This window comes from Sinocyclocheilus grahami, unplaced genomic scaffold (assembly GCF_001515645.1).
Source record: "Sinocyclocheilus grahami isolate Dianchi unplaced genomic scaffold, SAMN03320097.WGS_v1.1 scaffold363.1, whole genome shotgun sequence".
Lineage (NCBI taxonomy): Eukaryota > Metazoa > Chordata > Actinopteri > Cypriniformes > Cyprinidae > Sinocyclocheilus > Sinocyclocheilus grahami.
The window spans coordinates 428,621-445,655 of NW_015505542.1; the positions used below are offsets into that span (position 1 = coordinate 428,621).

The 17,035-nt window shown below is 36.0% G+C and overlaps 1 protein-coding gene across 1 annotated transcript in view; it reads left to right on the top strand.

The window, feature by feature from the left end:
- LOC107549132 (leucine-rich repeat flightless-interacting protein 2-like) overlaps positions 1-16,089 on the top strand; it is a 30,462-nt gene extending 14,373 nt beyond the window's left edge. Inside the window, exons 4-25 of the mRNA XM_016230115.1 lie at positions 1,781-1,840; positions 3,165-3,218; positions 3,311-3,358; positions 3,694-3,774; positions 4,402-4,446; positions 5,328-5,390; positions 5,550-5,636; positions 5,874-5,921; positions 6,027-6,074; positions 6,168-6,224; positions 8,525-8,590; positions 8,747-8,860; positions 9,349-9,393; positions 11,183-11,317; positions 11,640-11,782; positions 13,246-13,300; positions 13,373-13,505; positions 13,590-13,639; positions 13,716-13,836; positions 13,927-14,006; positions 14,742-14,846; positions 15,105-16,089. Of these exons, the coding sequence (XP_016085601.1) occupies positions 1,781-1,840; positions 3,165-3,218; positions 3,311-3,358; positions 3,694-3,774; positions 4,402-4,446; positions 5,328-5,390; positions 5,550-5,636; positions 5,874-5,921; positions 6,027-6,074; positions 6,168-6,224; positions 8,525-8,590; positions 8,747-8,860; positions 9,349-9,393; positions 11,183-11,317; positions 11,640-11,782; positions 13,246-13,300; positions 13,373-13,505; positions 13,590-13,639; positions 13,716-13,836; positions 13,927-14,006; positions 14,742-14,846; positions 15,105-15,215 (1,749 nt within the window). The 3' untranslated portion in view covers positions 15,216-16,089. The remainder of the gene's footprint in view (positions 1-1,780; positions 1,841-3,164; positions 3,219-3,310; positions 3,359-3,693; positions 3,775-4,401; positions 4,447-5,327; positions 5,391-5,549; positions 5,637-5,873; positions 5,922-6,026; positions 6,075-6,167; positions 6,225-8,524; positions 8,591-8,746; positions 8,861-9,348; positions 9,394-11,182; positions 11,318-11,639; positions 11,783-13,245; positions 13,301-13,372; positions 13,506-13,589; positions 13,640-13,715; positions 13,837-13,926; positions 14,007-14,741; positions 14,847-15,104) is intronic.
- Positions 16,090-17,035: the final 946 nt, after the last annotated feature.

The following is a 17,035-nucleotide window of genomic DNA, read 5'->3' on the forward strand; positions in this document are numbered from 1 at the left end:
GTGTAAACATACTGTAAACATTGTGTCAACTTATTTCGCAAGTATGGGGAACAGCGATAGATGGACGGACGCTGAAGTGCAGGCACTTGTAGCAAATGTAGCACTGGTAGTTGTCGTTGGAGATTCTTAGTCCTCCTTTCCGTTCTTTCAATCGCTTTACGTATACGTCGACTTTCCATGTCCATTATTGTGAAACCCGCGAGACACAACAAAAAAACAGCTCCGATCACAGCATCCTCCATCCTCCTGTTGTTAACGTTGTTCTTCTTTGTTTCCATTGTTGAACGTCGCGCACAAATGGCGTCGCTGTCAACCAGCTTACGTCACTTCTTAGTACACACTGTCGGTGCGAATGCAACCCTTTAAATGGTACTGGGAAATAGTTCACGCAAAATCGTCCCAGTACTTTAGTACTGTACATTTAGTTCTGGAACTAAAGCGGTCCGAAAGGCCCTATTTATTTATTTGTTATTTTTTTCTGCAGCACTTTTCATACTCTTTATACTGGCTAAAGAACATTTGTTTCAATCTATAAGAATAATCAGCCTACACTACCAGTCAAAAGTTTTTGAACAGTAAGAGGATTTTTTTATTTTTTATTTTTATTTTTATTTTTTTAAGAATTCTCTTCTGCTCACCAAGCCTGCATTTATTTGATCCAAAGTACAGCAAAAACAGTAAAAAAAATTAATATTTGTACTATTTAAAATAACTGCTTTCTATTTGAATATATTTTAAAATGTAATTTATTCCTGTGATCAAAGCTGAATTTTCAGCATCATTACTCCAGTCACATGATCCTTCAGAAATCATTCTAATATTCTGATTTGCTTTTGACAGTGATTTCACGTTTCTTGTTTGTATGAAGGCTAAATACAAATAAAAGGTGAACAATCATTTATTTGTGCTGTTTTTTTTTCTAAAATATTATATGGTTTTATATGAGGCAAATTCATTTTTCATAAGTTTGTATGCACAGACATCTGTTGTGGGAGTTCTTGGCAGTTTTTACGAGGCTTATTTGAATAGTGTTCATATCAATATTGGAATTATATCGTATCGACCAAAATTAAGAAATATATCGTGATATAAATTTTGCTCATATTGTCCAGCCCTAAGTATGACACATGGATTGCTGCATATTTAGTTCCAAATCCATGAATGAGATTTGATTTCAGTTAGGATGCTGTCTACGTGGCATTAAATGGCAAGGAATCTAACTAGGTTTCGGAACAGAGCCTCTGGATTTCCTTCAGAATATGCCTGATCTTGTACAGACCATCCCCTCTTTTGTTGCAGTAAAGCAGAATGATTGTTTTAGAGTGGCCTTTTGCATAATGTGCTTGTCTGTTTCAAGCATTTTTGTTGCAAGGATGAAGTACGAATGCTTTTACAAGTAGTTCCAGATTCACAACCCAGATTTAGCTAGCTGACTAACTAAGCTCATAAGTGGAAACAGGCCTTTGACAATACAGTATGTTTTCAATGGTTGAAGCCACATGTGAATGATTCAGTTATCGATGTCAGCTGTATCTGTCGGGTGTTTTCTGTACTTGTGCATTTTCAGATGTTGTTCTACACTGGTTTGAAGAATATGTTTACATACTGAAGTACATACTTTCAGTATGAGTAATTGCGTGTTAATGGGTTTGTTCATCAGTATTTTTGTTTTTGTTTTTCACTGAAAGACATTCACCAAAAAAGTACCAAACAATCCACTGTCATGTTGAATTGCAATAGAAGTCTTTGTGTTTGTCTTGTGGCTGTCTCTCTCTCACAGCTGTCTTACCATCAGCACTCCTCCTCTAGCAGGAAATGGGGGCAAATCCACCAATGGATGGTATGAGAAAGATTAGGCCAGTTTAGACATGCATGTACTTTCGCCTTTTTACTAATAAAGAGCTTTCAGATGGGAGTGTGCTAGCTGTATTCTCATACACTCAGTTTTTTGTATGTGGCTTTCAAGCATGTTTTTAATAATACTTTTGCTCTTTTAGGTTTATAAAGGAACCCTTGTGGTACTGTTGTTGTCTTTAAAAATAGTATTCTGTTAGGACAGCATTGGATTCACTTTTTCTGGAGAGTTTTTTTGCACATGATCTATTTGCTTTAGTGTTTGTGTGTTTGTATATGTTACAGTGGTAACCCCATAAAATTGGTCTCAGCATTTTAATTTTGTCAATCTAAAACGAGTATCTCTATGTGGCCTTTTCTTTATGGGCTGGGTGATATGTTTCTGATGTCTTTGCAGTGATTTTGCTGCCAATACTAAATTATGTGAATATCACACTGATTTTAATGCATTTAAAAAATTTATTAAAGATGTTTTATAGCAAAATTCATTAATTATTTTTTAAAACCATGCACTACATATTTAATGTATTTAAGTGTTTATTGTATTTTAAACTGTTTATTTTATATTGTATTTTTAAATTACATTTAATTAAATAGAAGTAAATAAATTGTATTGTTCATTCAGTGAATAACATTGTGCAGAATATGCACTGATTTATTTTCAGCTAGATATTTACTGTTTAACTACTTGCATCAGTAAAAGCAATATTTTTAAAAGATACTAGTTCTGTCAAACGATTAATCGCATACAAAATAAAAGTATTTGTTTGCATAATATATTTGTGTTCTGTGTCTCTTTATTATGTATATATAAATACACACACATACAGTATATATTTTGAAAAAATTTACATGTATTTACATGTCTTTTCATATAATGTATATTATAAATAAATATATTTAATATATAAACAGCATATTTTTCTGAAATATATACATGCATGTGTGTATTTATATATACATAATAAATATACACCGTACACATACATATATTATGTAAACAAAAACTTGTAATATTGATTCGATTAATCGCAATTGATCATTTGACAGCACTATAAGATACATTTAGAATTTTGTCAAAAGTGTACTTTTTTTTTTTTTTTTAAGCTATGTTGCCCAGCCCCTGTTGTCATGTTGCTCTGCTAGTAAGCTTGTATGCTTGCCTTGACATTTGAACAGGTCTTATCCTGGCAGACTATCAGCAAGTTAAGTATGTTTAGAGTTTGTTTAGGACTACCGGTGAAGACTAACACTAGCACAGCCTAAAACATGCAGCTTAAATTCTATCTTCTTCATTCTGTTCATCTCAGGCTGATGCAGAAAAGGCCCGTCATGGTCATCATTCCAGTAGCCACAGTCGACGGGTCTGTATCTCCTGATGTTGCTGTCTGTGTCTCGTCCTTTTTCCTCTTTTTTTTATTGTCATTTCTTTTTTCTCCTAATTTCTCATCAACAGGGATTAAATGATGATACAGCGTCGGTCCGAAGTGTCGGAAGTTACAGGGTGTGTCATCCTGAACTTTATGAAAGTGCATTCAGACTTTATTCAGTTGTGTAGAGTAACACTTGCCTGCAAGCTAATGTGAAATAGGTCTTTTTTGTGACATTTGAACATTATTTATGATAATTGTTTCATTTGAAATATTGGTACGTAACATGCAAATAGAAATATGCCCCAGCAATCAAATCAGCATATTTTTATTGATCCAGTAATCACAAACTGGAAAGTTTTAAAAGCTTGTTTAGAAAGGTAGATTTCCAATAGCATGAAAAGTGCATTTTACATGCTATTGGAATATGAAAAATTTATGTTTTCCTATTGGATGTCTGCTTTTAAAGTCAAGTTCAGCATCTTTACGAGACTTGAGCAGTTCTGATCGCTCCAGTCGGGCTAGTTCTTCCCGGAGAAGAGACTTGGTGGTATGTTACTGTGTGTGTGTGTGTGTGTGCGTTTGTGTGTTTTCCATGTAACGTTGTAGTGTTTGTATTTTGGCAACATTGTTTTCTCTTGTGTGACTGTCATGACTCTCTAAATTAGGCTGCTGTATTATACTAACATTGTTTGCTCTATTTGATTGGCTAGAAAGTTTGTCTGTGTAGCACGTACTTTAGCTAATATAATATTGAAATTATCTAATTCTAAAGCTGATTTCTAAAGACATACATGATTCCCATGGTCATGGAAAATTTTAAAAATTTTAATGAGATTATTTATGAAATTCAGACCTGGAAAAGGCAATGACAGTACAGCTAAGGAATAATATTCTGAAAGCAACATTGGATTTTCATGTAGGTTACTTCAAGGTTGATGTGCATGAACATTACAGGCAGGCTTTGTGCTATTGATGACTAGCACTGTTGAGTGGTTATAAATGAAGCGTAACCGCACTGACTCAGTGACTGAGTGCACTAACATAAAAAGGTCTTTGGTATGATCTGACGTAGCACTCCCTTATTAGCGCACATGGCATGTCTACGGCATGGATTACTTCATGTTATACAGTATATCCTGCATAGATTGTGATGGTTGTGCTGTTTTCTCTGCAGTCTGGTATCTCCGGTAGTTCCTCTTTGAAGAACTCCCACTCCACTGTATGTATCTGTGACAGTTTACAGTTTATTCTCCTTTGAGTGTCAGAAGTTCTGCATTTAAGTATTTTATACTGTTCCAGTTTGACATTTTATAAGTGCAGACAGCCAGCTCTGGGATCTTTGTTCTTTCCAGCATTGTACTATGAAAGCATAGCTTTATATATCTGTGACTAGATTCTTGGGCTACACAATTAAGCAAAATAAAACTTGTGATGTGGCTTAGTGCGATAATCAAATCGGCTTTGATTTAATTAAATATATGATCTGCATGTTTCAGAGTAAAGCACTGCACTGTGTTCCTTTACACACAGGCAGCTCATATTCCAGTGTTTTCAGTGTCTCAGAGCAACTCAGGTCACAGCAAATGCTCCTATACACGAACTCACAAACTACATGAATGTTGTAAGTTTGGGTCACTTATAACGTGCATTTGGGAGCGAAAAATTCCCAAAACGTTTAACCAAAACTGTTAATGAGAAGTGCCTATAAACAGTCTCTGTTCAACAAAAGAGAAACTGTATGGAATCCTCTGTGGCTTTCCATCAAAATAAAATGCAATCTCTGTGGTTTAATGTTTGAAAATGAAGAAAATAGGACAGCCAAAAATATTAGTATTGCCGTTTTACATTTGTAAAATCTAATAATTATTTAATTTTTTATAGGGAAAATTTTCAGGGAAAATGAATATTTCTTATTTTTACCTTTAGTAATAATAATAATTAAACAGCCCAACAAATAATTACATTTTAAATCACAATTTCTATCCCAAAAATTGCGATTAGATTTTCCGCTCAAGTCATGCAGCCTTTCTGGTTCCAAAATTGGTAAGTTATTACCATTAGTAAGAGAAAGCTTTACACATTTGTGATCTTCTCTTCCAGAGTTCTGTATATAATGATCTTCACAAAAAACCTGTTGGCAGTAGTTCCAAAAAGGACCTTCTGGTCAGTACTGATCAATATCCTGAACTCAAAAGCTGCTTCATTCTTGATGCATCATCATGAACATGTTCTTCCTGGTTTAGAGCATGTTATTTCAGATTTGTGACTATGATTCATATCGGATATGTGTTCATTTCCCATTGCTTTACACCATTTCCTTAGACTGGATTGTATCATGACCAAAGAAACTACACCAGCTTAAAGAACTCCAAACCTTCTCCCTCTACTGTCTCTACCTATACACCACGGGTTTGTCTCCTTCCTTTCTGCATGTTTAATATTCTCACACTGCAAATCTTTGAGGAAAAGTCTTTAAGTCCTCCTGGAAAGTTCTTCCTTGCTAATTCTGTTATGTATGAAGTTAGTTTTAGTCAAGGTTTTATTTCAGTATTTGTTGTTCCTTCAGTTTGAAAAGCTAGTCTGGAATCGTCGGTTTGACTCTGTGGAGATATCTGACAGCAGTTGCTTGTTGTTTGACCTTCACAGGCTCCGTCCAGCAGCAGTTCTACAGGTCTGACACGCAGCTATAGTGTGGTCAGTCAGATTTTCAGCACATCTGCCATGTGATTAATCCCCACTCTGTTTTATAAGCCTCTTTGTCATCTGCTCATTTAAAAAATGTGAGATCTGTGTTCTTAGGCCTCCATATGTGATGACGGTCTGTATGGTTCATATAGTTCCAGAGCTGTAAGTGATGCCATAGCATACATACTAAAACAATAATCTTATCATATCCCTGGAGCAGCGTTGGCTCAGTGGTCAGTGTTATTCCCCCCGCAGCCCTCTGAATGCAGCTGGTATTCTTCTGGTGCCAGTTCCACCCGCAGTAGCCCTGTGGTGAGCATCGCATGGAGTCCAGAGCTGCAGCAGCTGCTCATGCATGTGTTCATTCTGAAACGCCAGTGTGTGCTTATCTATATTATACACTAGTGCTGGGCGGTATACCGGTTCATACCGAATACCGGTGTTTATTTTTGTTATGATATGAATTTTTAAAATACCGCAATATGTCGCTTAAACAACGTTTGGAACGCGACACTGTTTGAAAGGGGTCACTTTTCACTGTTGCACTGTGGTGAGGAAACAGCTGTATGTGTTACTAAGCGTGACAGTTCCTAAACTGAAGCTGTAGAACTAATAGAACGTGATGGCACAGAAGAACTCATCCACAATATCCACATTGACCGCCACAAATATCCACAGCCCCCTGCCATCAGCTCCTGCATCTCACACATACGAGTGCGACTTTAGCACTAGATTTAGCAACTGTCAGACCCTTTTAGCGGCTTTTTTCCACAGAATATTCATACTGACAAACCTAGCGACTTTTTTGGATAAACCTTAGCTATGGTTCAGTTGGAAGATTTCGCCATTGCTGTCCCGTGAACTGTCCCTGCAGTGAGTGGCAGAGAAGCAGCGCATTCAGTTGGCAGCACCGCAGCAGACTCGTCAATAAATGAGTACAAAACAGCGTTTCCAAGCACCTGTCGCTTAATGATTGTTTGGAATTATATTATAAGTGAGAGTGACTCCTGGTTAACATGTATTAAAAGGGGTTGTGTTTAGTCACTATTTAGTGTGGTATTTTTTGACAATATTCACTCATCATGACAGTAAAATAGGGCATTCTAAGTCAATATACTGCAGTATTTCCTCTCTCAATCAGTAGAAAATATGGTTAACACCCGGTCATGCATGAAAAAAAAAAAATACCGTCATGTACCGTGAAAACGGTATAATTTTGAAAAATACCGTGATATAAATTTTTGGTCATACCACCCAGCACTATTATACACTCGGATAATTCACCTTTTGAAAGTAGATGTTTGCATTAGTCTAACTCCACGTATTGAACTTAAGTTTGTAACTCATGCATTGATTGTGTTACGAACATTAATGATACCTCAAATTTTTGGCATGTCAAGGGGAGGTGTGCAGAAGTGACTGAACTTACTGTTTATGAAAAAAACTTCATAGACCATGAAGAAGAGACAACGCTATACCCTACTATTCAAAAGTTTGTGGTTGGTAAGATGTTTTTAATGCTTTTGAGGCTTCTATGCTGGTCAAGGCTGCAATTAATTAATCAAAAATAAAGCAACTTTTATATTTGAATATATTTGTGTAATTTATTCCTGATCAGGCATTTACCTCGAAAAGAAAGAGGAGGGGAGGAGGTGGAAGGCGAGGAAAAAAACGTAAAAAAAAAAAAAAGGAAAGGAGAGTTGTGGAGAGACCTAAATACATTAATCAATCACAAATTTGTTACCATTAAATCCGTATCAAAATAATTTAGCACAGCTGCCAACAGGAAGAAATATAGATTATGTAATTTATTCCTGTGATGGCAAAGCTGATTTTTCAGCATCATTAGTTTTCAGAAATCATTCTAATATGCTGATTTGCTGAGTAAGAAGCGCCATTGAAAACTTCCACAAAATCTTTTTTTGTGGAAATCATGTTTTTATTTTGGAATTCTTTGATTTAATAGAAAGTTTGAACAGCGTTTATTTGAAAGAAATATTTTGTAACATTAAAAATTTCTTTACTGTCACTTTTGATCACTTTAATGCATCCTTGCTGAATAAAAGTATTAATAAAAAAAAAAAAAAAAAAATCTTACAGACCCCAAACTTTTGAATGATTGTGTATATAGAGTACCATTATATCATAGAGACATGGAGGTGGCTTTTGTTTTTGTTTTTTGGGGGACTTGTGCCATTAAGCAACTTGGCTTGTCATAGGTCATCAACATCTGAGCCAAAAATTTTAAGCCAACATTGTCGGTGTAGTATGTCCAGAAATGTGTTAAAACTTATAATTTGTCATTCAACTCAGTGCATAAACTGAAAGTATAAAAAATCGGATGCATTGTTAGTATTTTGATAGGTTGGTCTCTGAAGATGGGGCAGGAATTCCGCCAATGTCTTTGCATGTGGTGCATTTGTCTAAACATCTTAAGTAGCAATGACATTGTTTGATGACTTGTCACTAATACAAATGGAGTGCTATTAAAAGAGTGACTTCATTGAAATGGTTGCATGTTCTGATTAACAGTTATGACAGATGGTTTTTGGTTTTCTTCCCTGTGCAATTTGCATTTCTTCTTTTGAATCATCCTCTTTTAAACCTTTCAGTCATCCTCTGATGACGATTCTGGCAGCACTGTATCTCGAGGTCGACGTGGGAGAAGGGATAGTGTGGTGAGCCAGAATAGAAACTGTGACCGCATATCCAGTGTTCAGACAATGCAACCGCATATTCTGTTGTCATTAAAACAGTAATATATCATAAAAACTTTTCCACTTCAACTTCTTATTTTCTTTCGCTTTCCCATGTTCTCGTCTGTCTGTGTGTAGTTGTCTGATTTCTCTGATATCTCTGAGACGGCTGCTGATTATTTCAGCCGCTCTAATCGCAGAGGCAGTATTGTCTCTGATCTTGATGATCTGAGCATCCCAGACCTGGACAGTGTAAGTCAAGACATGCATGAAATATTAACCCATGTGACAAGTTGACTAAAGAGCACTGGATGCTTACTTAAAGGGATAGTTCAGTTATTAAAGCTGGTTTACTCTGCATGGCTTGATACTGTGTAAAAATTGCATTAAAATGACTACTGGACTCTTTTATTTAATGACTGCTTTTAGGAAGGTAAATGTATTATTCTTGAATAAATGAATCTAACTGTTGTGTGTCTCTTTTGGTTGGTCAACGTTTGGTTTTAAAACGGGGAGTTTTGGTGAAGTCTGGCTGGAGCACTGACTCTGATGGTTTCTGGTTAAATTGTATGAGTTACGTGGCATGATGTGTGCCTAAAACAGGCTGCAAGAAGTAGCATCATACTAACCTTTTTCTTTGTCTTACTTTAGGATGAAGGCAAAACCCAGGCCATTCAAATGGCGACGTGTATTTTTCTAAATGTAACCAATGAGATTAATGGTGTTTTCTTCTTTTTCAGCTTGATGAGAAATGTGACAAGCAGTTTACAGACCCCTACAGCCGGGTAAGAGGAAGAGAGACCATTTTCCACTTCCCTGTGTTGTGAGATATTTGACACATAATTAAGACCCAAGTTTATGTTTCTCTTCTCATTAGGGGAAAGTTAGTCTGTATTTGGTCAGTTTTTTTCATTCAGTGCTTAAGTAAAATGTCTGGATATCTAGAGCAGGTTTAAGTGAATTGTTATTTTTGTTATTTTTAAATACACCACTAAAAGTTTGAGGACAGTAAGATTTTTTTTAAAGAAATTAATTGTATTCAGTAAAGACTAATTAAATGAATAGAAACTGTTAAATAAGGTTAATAATCTATTACAAATATCCAAATGTTATTATTATTATTTTTTACATGTATTTTTTTTTTTCAAAAGAATCCTAAAAATGTATATCACAGTTTCCACAAAAATATTAAACAGCACAACTGTTTTCATCATTAATAATGATTAGAAATGTTTCTTGATCAGCATATTATGATCTCTGAAGGACAATGTGACTCTGAAGACTGGAGTAAAGGCTGCTGAAAATTCAGTTTTGCGTCACAGGAATAAATGAAATAAGCAAGTTTCATGTGCAAACTATGGGTGTGGAATAATGACGAAAACTGATATTTCGTCTGCGCCAATAGCCTTGTGGGCCAACATACAGCGCCGTTGTGTTGTGGGCAAAAAAAAATCAATCATTTTTGAAATAACGATCATTAGACAATATTTTGCTGAGCATGTTATTGTGCTGGTATTTTGACAAGTTTAGCACTGCCGTGGACAGCTGATTCCCAAAGCTTTTGATATTCTTCATATTTGATGCAGGGGTTTGTAGGAGTAACAGAAATTAACTTTTACAATAAGGTTAAATTGATTTTTACCTTTTATGGGCATTTTCACCATTATAAGGCCAATTTTTCTAACCTAACTAAAAGTATGCATCATCTTTGTGGCAGATTCTTAAATTTAATCAATAAATTTAAATAGTAAGACACTATTGGGCTGTTACCAATCAAATGAAATCAGTATTAACAAAATTAGTTTGCAGTGCAGAAGTGGCATTTAGATGCATTTACACAGACTGTATAATGCAGGACATGAATGCTGTTAACCTGCAATTACAAATGCATAAACTAAAAAAAAAAGTTGAATACTGATATTTGAAATAATTTTGGGTATAAAGGGCAATATATTTTTAATATAAACCTAAAATCGCCAGTAGGTGGTGGCAGATCACTGCATGAGTGAGTCATTGAGTCATTTAGTCAACTGATTTGTTCAAACAGCTGATTGATTCAGTAACAAAACACTGTCCTGTGTTGCTCAGAGACGCAAAACAATTCTGCTGTGGCTTTGTTAGAAACTATTTGCATTGAAGAAATAGAACAAAAACAGGAACTTGTGTCTTAAAGGCAAGTCGATTCATATTAACTTGTGTATTGGACTGTTTTTTAAAACCGATGTCACATTTGCAATCATACTGATATTTGGAGAAAAACTGTACTCTTTGTGTATTCGTAACTTAATCAGATGATATAAAAGACAAAAGTCATACTGGGGCATATTTGCCCCCTTATTTTGATATATATGTGCTAGCGCAGTAGTCTAACCTACATCATGCATGCAGTCTCTGGGTGTGTTTTTGTTTTTTGCAATATACGATTACGATATTGTCATAGATGATATATTGCACACCCCTACTGCAAGCATCCTACCGAATTTTTGCAAATAAATTTAACCAACAGATGTTACAGTTGTTGAATAATGTTTTGATTCATTGTTGATGGGTGTTTTGTGCTCTCGTTTCCTCCAGCCATCCTCTCGATGTACCACCCCGGCGCTCTCTGCAGCTGCCCTGGCATCTCTGGGAGGCAGCAGTTCTAGAAGGGGCAGCGGAGATGCTGGAAGCATCGTTATGGATGCAGAGGCTTCTATCAGCGAGTTAAGGGTAATTATGTTGTTTATTTGCATTGCACAAACTGTAATACAGATTGCTGAGGTATTTCATGAAAGAAGATGAATCTACCTGCCTTTGAGCATATTTTGGCTGAGCATAGAGCATCATACTTTCCTACTGAATGCATCCGATCTCAGAGAATCCACTTGTTCATTTCAGTTTTATTTGTGTCTGTTAATGCTTTAATTTCTTTCCTCTTTATGTTTGAATGCCTTCGGGAAGCTCTCTCCTTTTTGTGTTTGTATGAATGTACAATTAGAGGTCACCGCTCTGACCTTCAGTGAATGCCAAACCTTTCCCATGATCTCAACAGGACATCTATGATCTAAAGGACCAGATTCAGGATGTAGAGGGCCGATACATGCAGGGTCTTAAAGAGTTGAAGGTAGAGGGTCCTGAGCTCAACGCATGCCTTCCCTCATTCTCCACTAACACACCAGGCTCTGAGCACTCCTAGTCTGAGAGCATGAGCCTTGCATGAGTCTTTCACTTACTACATTAGCTCTTTACAATCACGTTTAGCCCACAGTTGTGTTGCCTGAAGACGTACTTGCTCTAAAGAGCTGAAGTCACATGGAAGTCTTCTGCCTCACTTCTAACTGCTGTTAATAGAGAAGATGGACGAGGATGCAGACACACATATTTAATCAGCTGTGCAAAGGATTTCAGTGTTTGTCCAGTTCACATTTGGAAGTTGGAGATCCTGCTTTGAAAATCCTGATATCATTGAGAGACTGTGAAGGAACTGTACATGAACAGACAAGGGTTAATGTATTATTCAGTATTAAAGGCAACATGAAATGCTGCAAACAACCTATTTAGGGACTTTATTTTATCTATTAAGAATTAATTGGACTGTAAAAAGGTGGCATTACATATACTACTGTTCAAAAGTTTGGGATCAGTAATATTTCTGAAGGATCGTGCGACACTGAAGACTGGATTAATGGCTGCTGAAAACTCTTTGCCATCACAGGGATAAATGACAGATTCATATAGAAAGTTATAATAATATTTCACTATTACAGTTTTTTTCAGTATTTTTGAATAACTAATGCAGCCTTGGTGAGCATAATAGCATAAAAAATCTTAATGACCATAACCTTTGAACAGTAGTTTACCTGGATGGGACAAGTGATTGGAGGGAAAGAGTCGATAAGGGAAAGTCATTTCAGAGGCGGAGCATGTTATATTTTTAGGATAAGTTACAAAGAAATGTGGACAGTAAGACCAGGAACATGCATTTAGTAAGTAAATGGGACCATTTTGATTTCATGTTGACTTAAAAAAAAAAAAACTGCGAACTTTGAGCGTGACATTACAATAGTTTTAATCAATCTGAGCTGATTTATTATTGACTATATTCTTGTGTTATTTGCCATCTTGGATCTTTTTTTTTTTCCCCCTCATTGAGCCTGTCACAGTACATTATGGGGTGGCCTTCTCTATAAAGGAGACATGCAGTTCTGTTTTAGATTCTGTCCTCAAGAAGGAAGCTCAACTGTGTTAGTGTTTCGTGAATTTTTTTCATGAGTTTGTCACTCAAACATTGTGTGTCCAGAAGAGAAGTGACAACTGCACTGCAGTGTGTATGTGGCCAGTGTCACAGACCGTTTCAATGGAAAGTTTTTGGCTTGCTGCCTACATTTGTTTTCTCTGCATTTCACTGGCCATGAAAACATTGCGAACTTTGAGCGTGACATTACAATAGTTTTAATCAATCTGAGCTGATTTATTATTGACTATATTCTTGTGTTATTTGCCATCTTGGATCTTTTTTTTTTCCCCCCTTCATTGAGCCTGTCACAGTACATTATGGGGTGGCCTTCTCTATAAAGGAGACATGCAGTTCTGTTTTAGATTCTGTCCTCAAGAAGGAAGCTCATCTGTGTTAGTGTTTCGTGAATTTTTTTCATGAGTTTGTCACTCAAACATTGTGTGTCCCGAAGAGAAGTGACAACTGCACTGCAGTGTGTATGTGGCCAGTGTCCACAAAAAAAAAAAACTTTTATATTTTAATATATTGTGACCTTCCTGCTCTGACAGAAACACGGGCTGGTCATCATACCAGAGGATACGCCCAACGGAGACGTCAGCCACGAGTCCCCTACCTCAGGCATCACCGTGGTCACACAAGAGGCAGCGCAGGTGCTGGAGTCAGCAGGAGACGGACCTTTGGGTGAGTCTCCACATACACTGTCAAGCTTATATATATTAGTATGAAACAATGGCATAATACTTGTCTTCTGTGTTCATACCCCAGATGTAAGACTACGAAAGCTTGCAGATGAAAAGGATGAACTTTTGTCCCAGGTATGATTGTACATGAAGTGAATTAAAATGTTATTGGCATTGTTGAATTGAAGTAACACATCTAACGCTCTTTTAGATCAGAAAACTGAAGATGCAGCTGGAGGAAGAAAGACAAAAGCACTCAAAGATCGACAGTGTCTACACAGAAGGAGAGCGAATGGAGAACGGCACTGACCTGCATTTCATCGAGATGCAGAGTACGATCTGTGACGCATGCTGTACCACACACTCATGTTTGCATTAACATCCTTTACATGTACCATGCTTTAATACTGTGTTTTCTGTAGGGGACGTCAACAGACAGATAAGCGAATACAAATTCAAGCTCTCAAAGGCTGAACAGGAAATGGCTACGATGGAACAAAATGTGAGTTTATAATTAGAACTAAATAAAGTTATTACAATAGTAAGTATAACCTATATAACAATAGTATACAAAAATAGTATGAAATGTAACAGAAGTATTATTTATTTATATATTGGCACAGAAAATTAAGCCTATTTAGGACAAATAAGATCATTTAGGTTTGTGACGGTTTCAAAACTGACATTTTTTTTCATGTCCATGTTTTTTTTTACTTTTTTAGTTTGAAAAGAAAAGTCTGTTTGATCACCGAGGCTGCATTTATTAGATCAAAAATACAGTAAAACACAATTGAAAATAAAATATTTATATTTTTCTATTCAAATGGAAACTGATGCATTGTTTTAAGGATTGGTTGATGAATAGAAAGTTTTAAAAAAGGTTTATTTGAAATGTCATTTTTTGCAACAACATAATATTGTCACTTTTGATCAGTTTAATGCATTTTTGTGTGTTCTGTACATTAGTTTTTTGTGCAATTTCCTTTTTTTTTTATTACTGGCAACAAATTTTATTAAATTTAAAATAAAAGTAAAATTTTATATATGTAAAATGTTAAATAATTATTTATTCATTTAAAATATGAATTGCTAATAATTACAATTATTGTGATAGTAAAATATTTAAAAATTAAATATTGCCACTTTTTAATTCCTTTTTTTTTTATATATAAATCATGGTTAATGCTAAAAATAATTGACACTTTGCATAACTTTTTTTTTTGTGTATGTCTTGCAGGTAAACAGACTTGAAGGACAGGTGTCCAGATATAAATCTTCAGCAGATAATGCAGAAAAGATAGAAGATGAACTGAAAGCAGAGAAAAGAAAACTTCAGAGGGAGGTATGAACCCAACGCTTGAGAAAATCTGCCATTCAAACATCTCTGATACTGACCTACAAGCATTTCACACATTCATTGTCCCCATAATCACAACCTGACATTTTAAATCTCTGGTTTCTGGGCCTAGGAGTCACGGAAACTGAAAATATCTTAATTTGAGAAAGTAGTACATGATCGAAGCATAGAGAAGATCAGACCCTTTTCATATTAGCAGTCACAGTCAAGAATCCTCCTCACACATCTGTTTTCCTTTCGCAGCTGCGTACAGCCCTGGACAAGATCGAAGAAATGGAAATGACCAATAACCATCTCATAAAGCGGCTGGAGAAGATGAAAGCAAACAGAAACGCTCTCCTGTCCCAGCAGTGAAGAGAGACTCTCCGACACCAAAACAAATCCGCTGGCCCTTTAACTTGTTTCCTTGCCTCTCGTGGTAAAATACAGATTTACACCCTACTAGGGCAACGCTGTGAGGGAGGAAGCCTCTGAACCTGAGAATATTGTACTTCTGTTGGTTTTGTTGTTTTTAAAAGCTTGGTACATCACGGTAGCTCGGACTGGGTGCTTTTCCCCCCTCCTCTTTTGTAAGTTGCACGAGTATAAAAGCGCTTTTTAAACTATAAATCGACATGACTGCAGGGCCCTCGACGTCCATGTAAATGCTTACACAGCAATGTGCCTTCACGGAGGACGAGGGTTATATGCATTATAACACTATACAGGAAAAGCATATATTTCTACCGGTACAAAAAACATTAATGTGTTTAAATAAAGGGTATGGTCATGAGTTGAACAGTATAGAGAATCAATCATGTCTGCTATGGTTTCAATTTAAGTGTTTTTGTTTAGTTTTTCCAATATTTAAAATATTTCTTGAAAATAAATGTGTAAATGAATGCAGTATGAATGGGCGGGTGATTCCTGAATTGTGATTGTTTGCAGGGCACATTGAATTTTGTTAGTATTTTTTAGTTTTTGTTTTTTTGAAGTGCTTCGTCACAATGGACTACATCAATTTTACACTAAATTGTGATTTTAACTCGCAGTAAGAGACCGATGTTTCTACTGTGACTTTGAGATTTCAAGTCCCAAATGCCACTTGATGCCTTTCACAGCACTGTTGTATTCAGGTTTGGTGCGACATGTTAATCACACTAGAAACCAATTGTCTTGACACTTCATGCCACAGTGATTGTGACTAAAGCAGCTGCAAAGTATACTGTAAATAAACTACACGATTTACAAACTGACCTCTCTCAGTAAATATTTTTGGCCTTTTTTTAGGTGAAGCGTAATTTCTACACCACAGAATTTGGTTACACTTTATTTTGATAGTCCACTTTAGACATTCTGCTAACTGTAAGTAACTTTGCCACTACAAGTCAACTAATTCTCATTAACTTGCAACTACACGTCTACTAACTCTGAGTAGACTGGGAGTAGGTTAGGTTTAGTAGAATAAGTCCAAATATACTTGCAAAGTTTCTCATAGTATGTTGTGGACCCATCAAAATAAAGTGTAAGAAGATATTGAGCAGAAAGTCTACTAATACTCTAATGACTGCTAGTTGACATGTAGTTGCAAAGGGAACTATCAAATAAAGTGTTACCCAGAATTGCAAACTGTGTGATACAGCCCAACATAACAGCACTGGCTAAACCAATGGCCACATGCATATAAAAACAGCCTTTAGTGCATACTACAATTAATTGAAATAAAAGAACATTCTGCAATGATAAAACAGTATTATGTTGCATTTACACATGACATGATATTTAACATTAAAGGAATAGCTCTCCTAAAAATGAACATTTCCTCAGGCCATTCAAGATGTAGATGAGTTTGTTTCATTTGTTCAGATTTGGAGAAATGTAGCATTACATCACTTATTCACACAGGATTCTCACCGCATTTCCAACATCGATTGATGGACTAGAGTTGTATGGATTACTTGATGTTTTCATCAAATCTTCTAACTCTTATTCTAACAGCACCCATTCACTGCAGAACTTTTCTCTTTTTTTTGGTGCCGTTAGTGGTGCAAAATGACACTTCACTTTAAAATGTTATTTTGACGTGATGTACTTGATGTGTTTTATTTGGCATCTAAATCACGCTTTTGGAATTATCCAGTTAGCATCTGCCAGATGCATATGTGTAAGTGCATTATGGTATTAAAGTCAGTTCC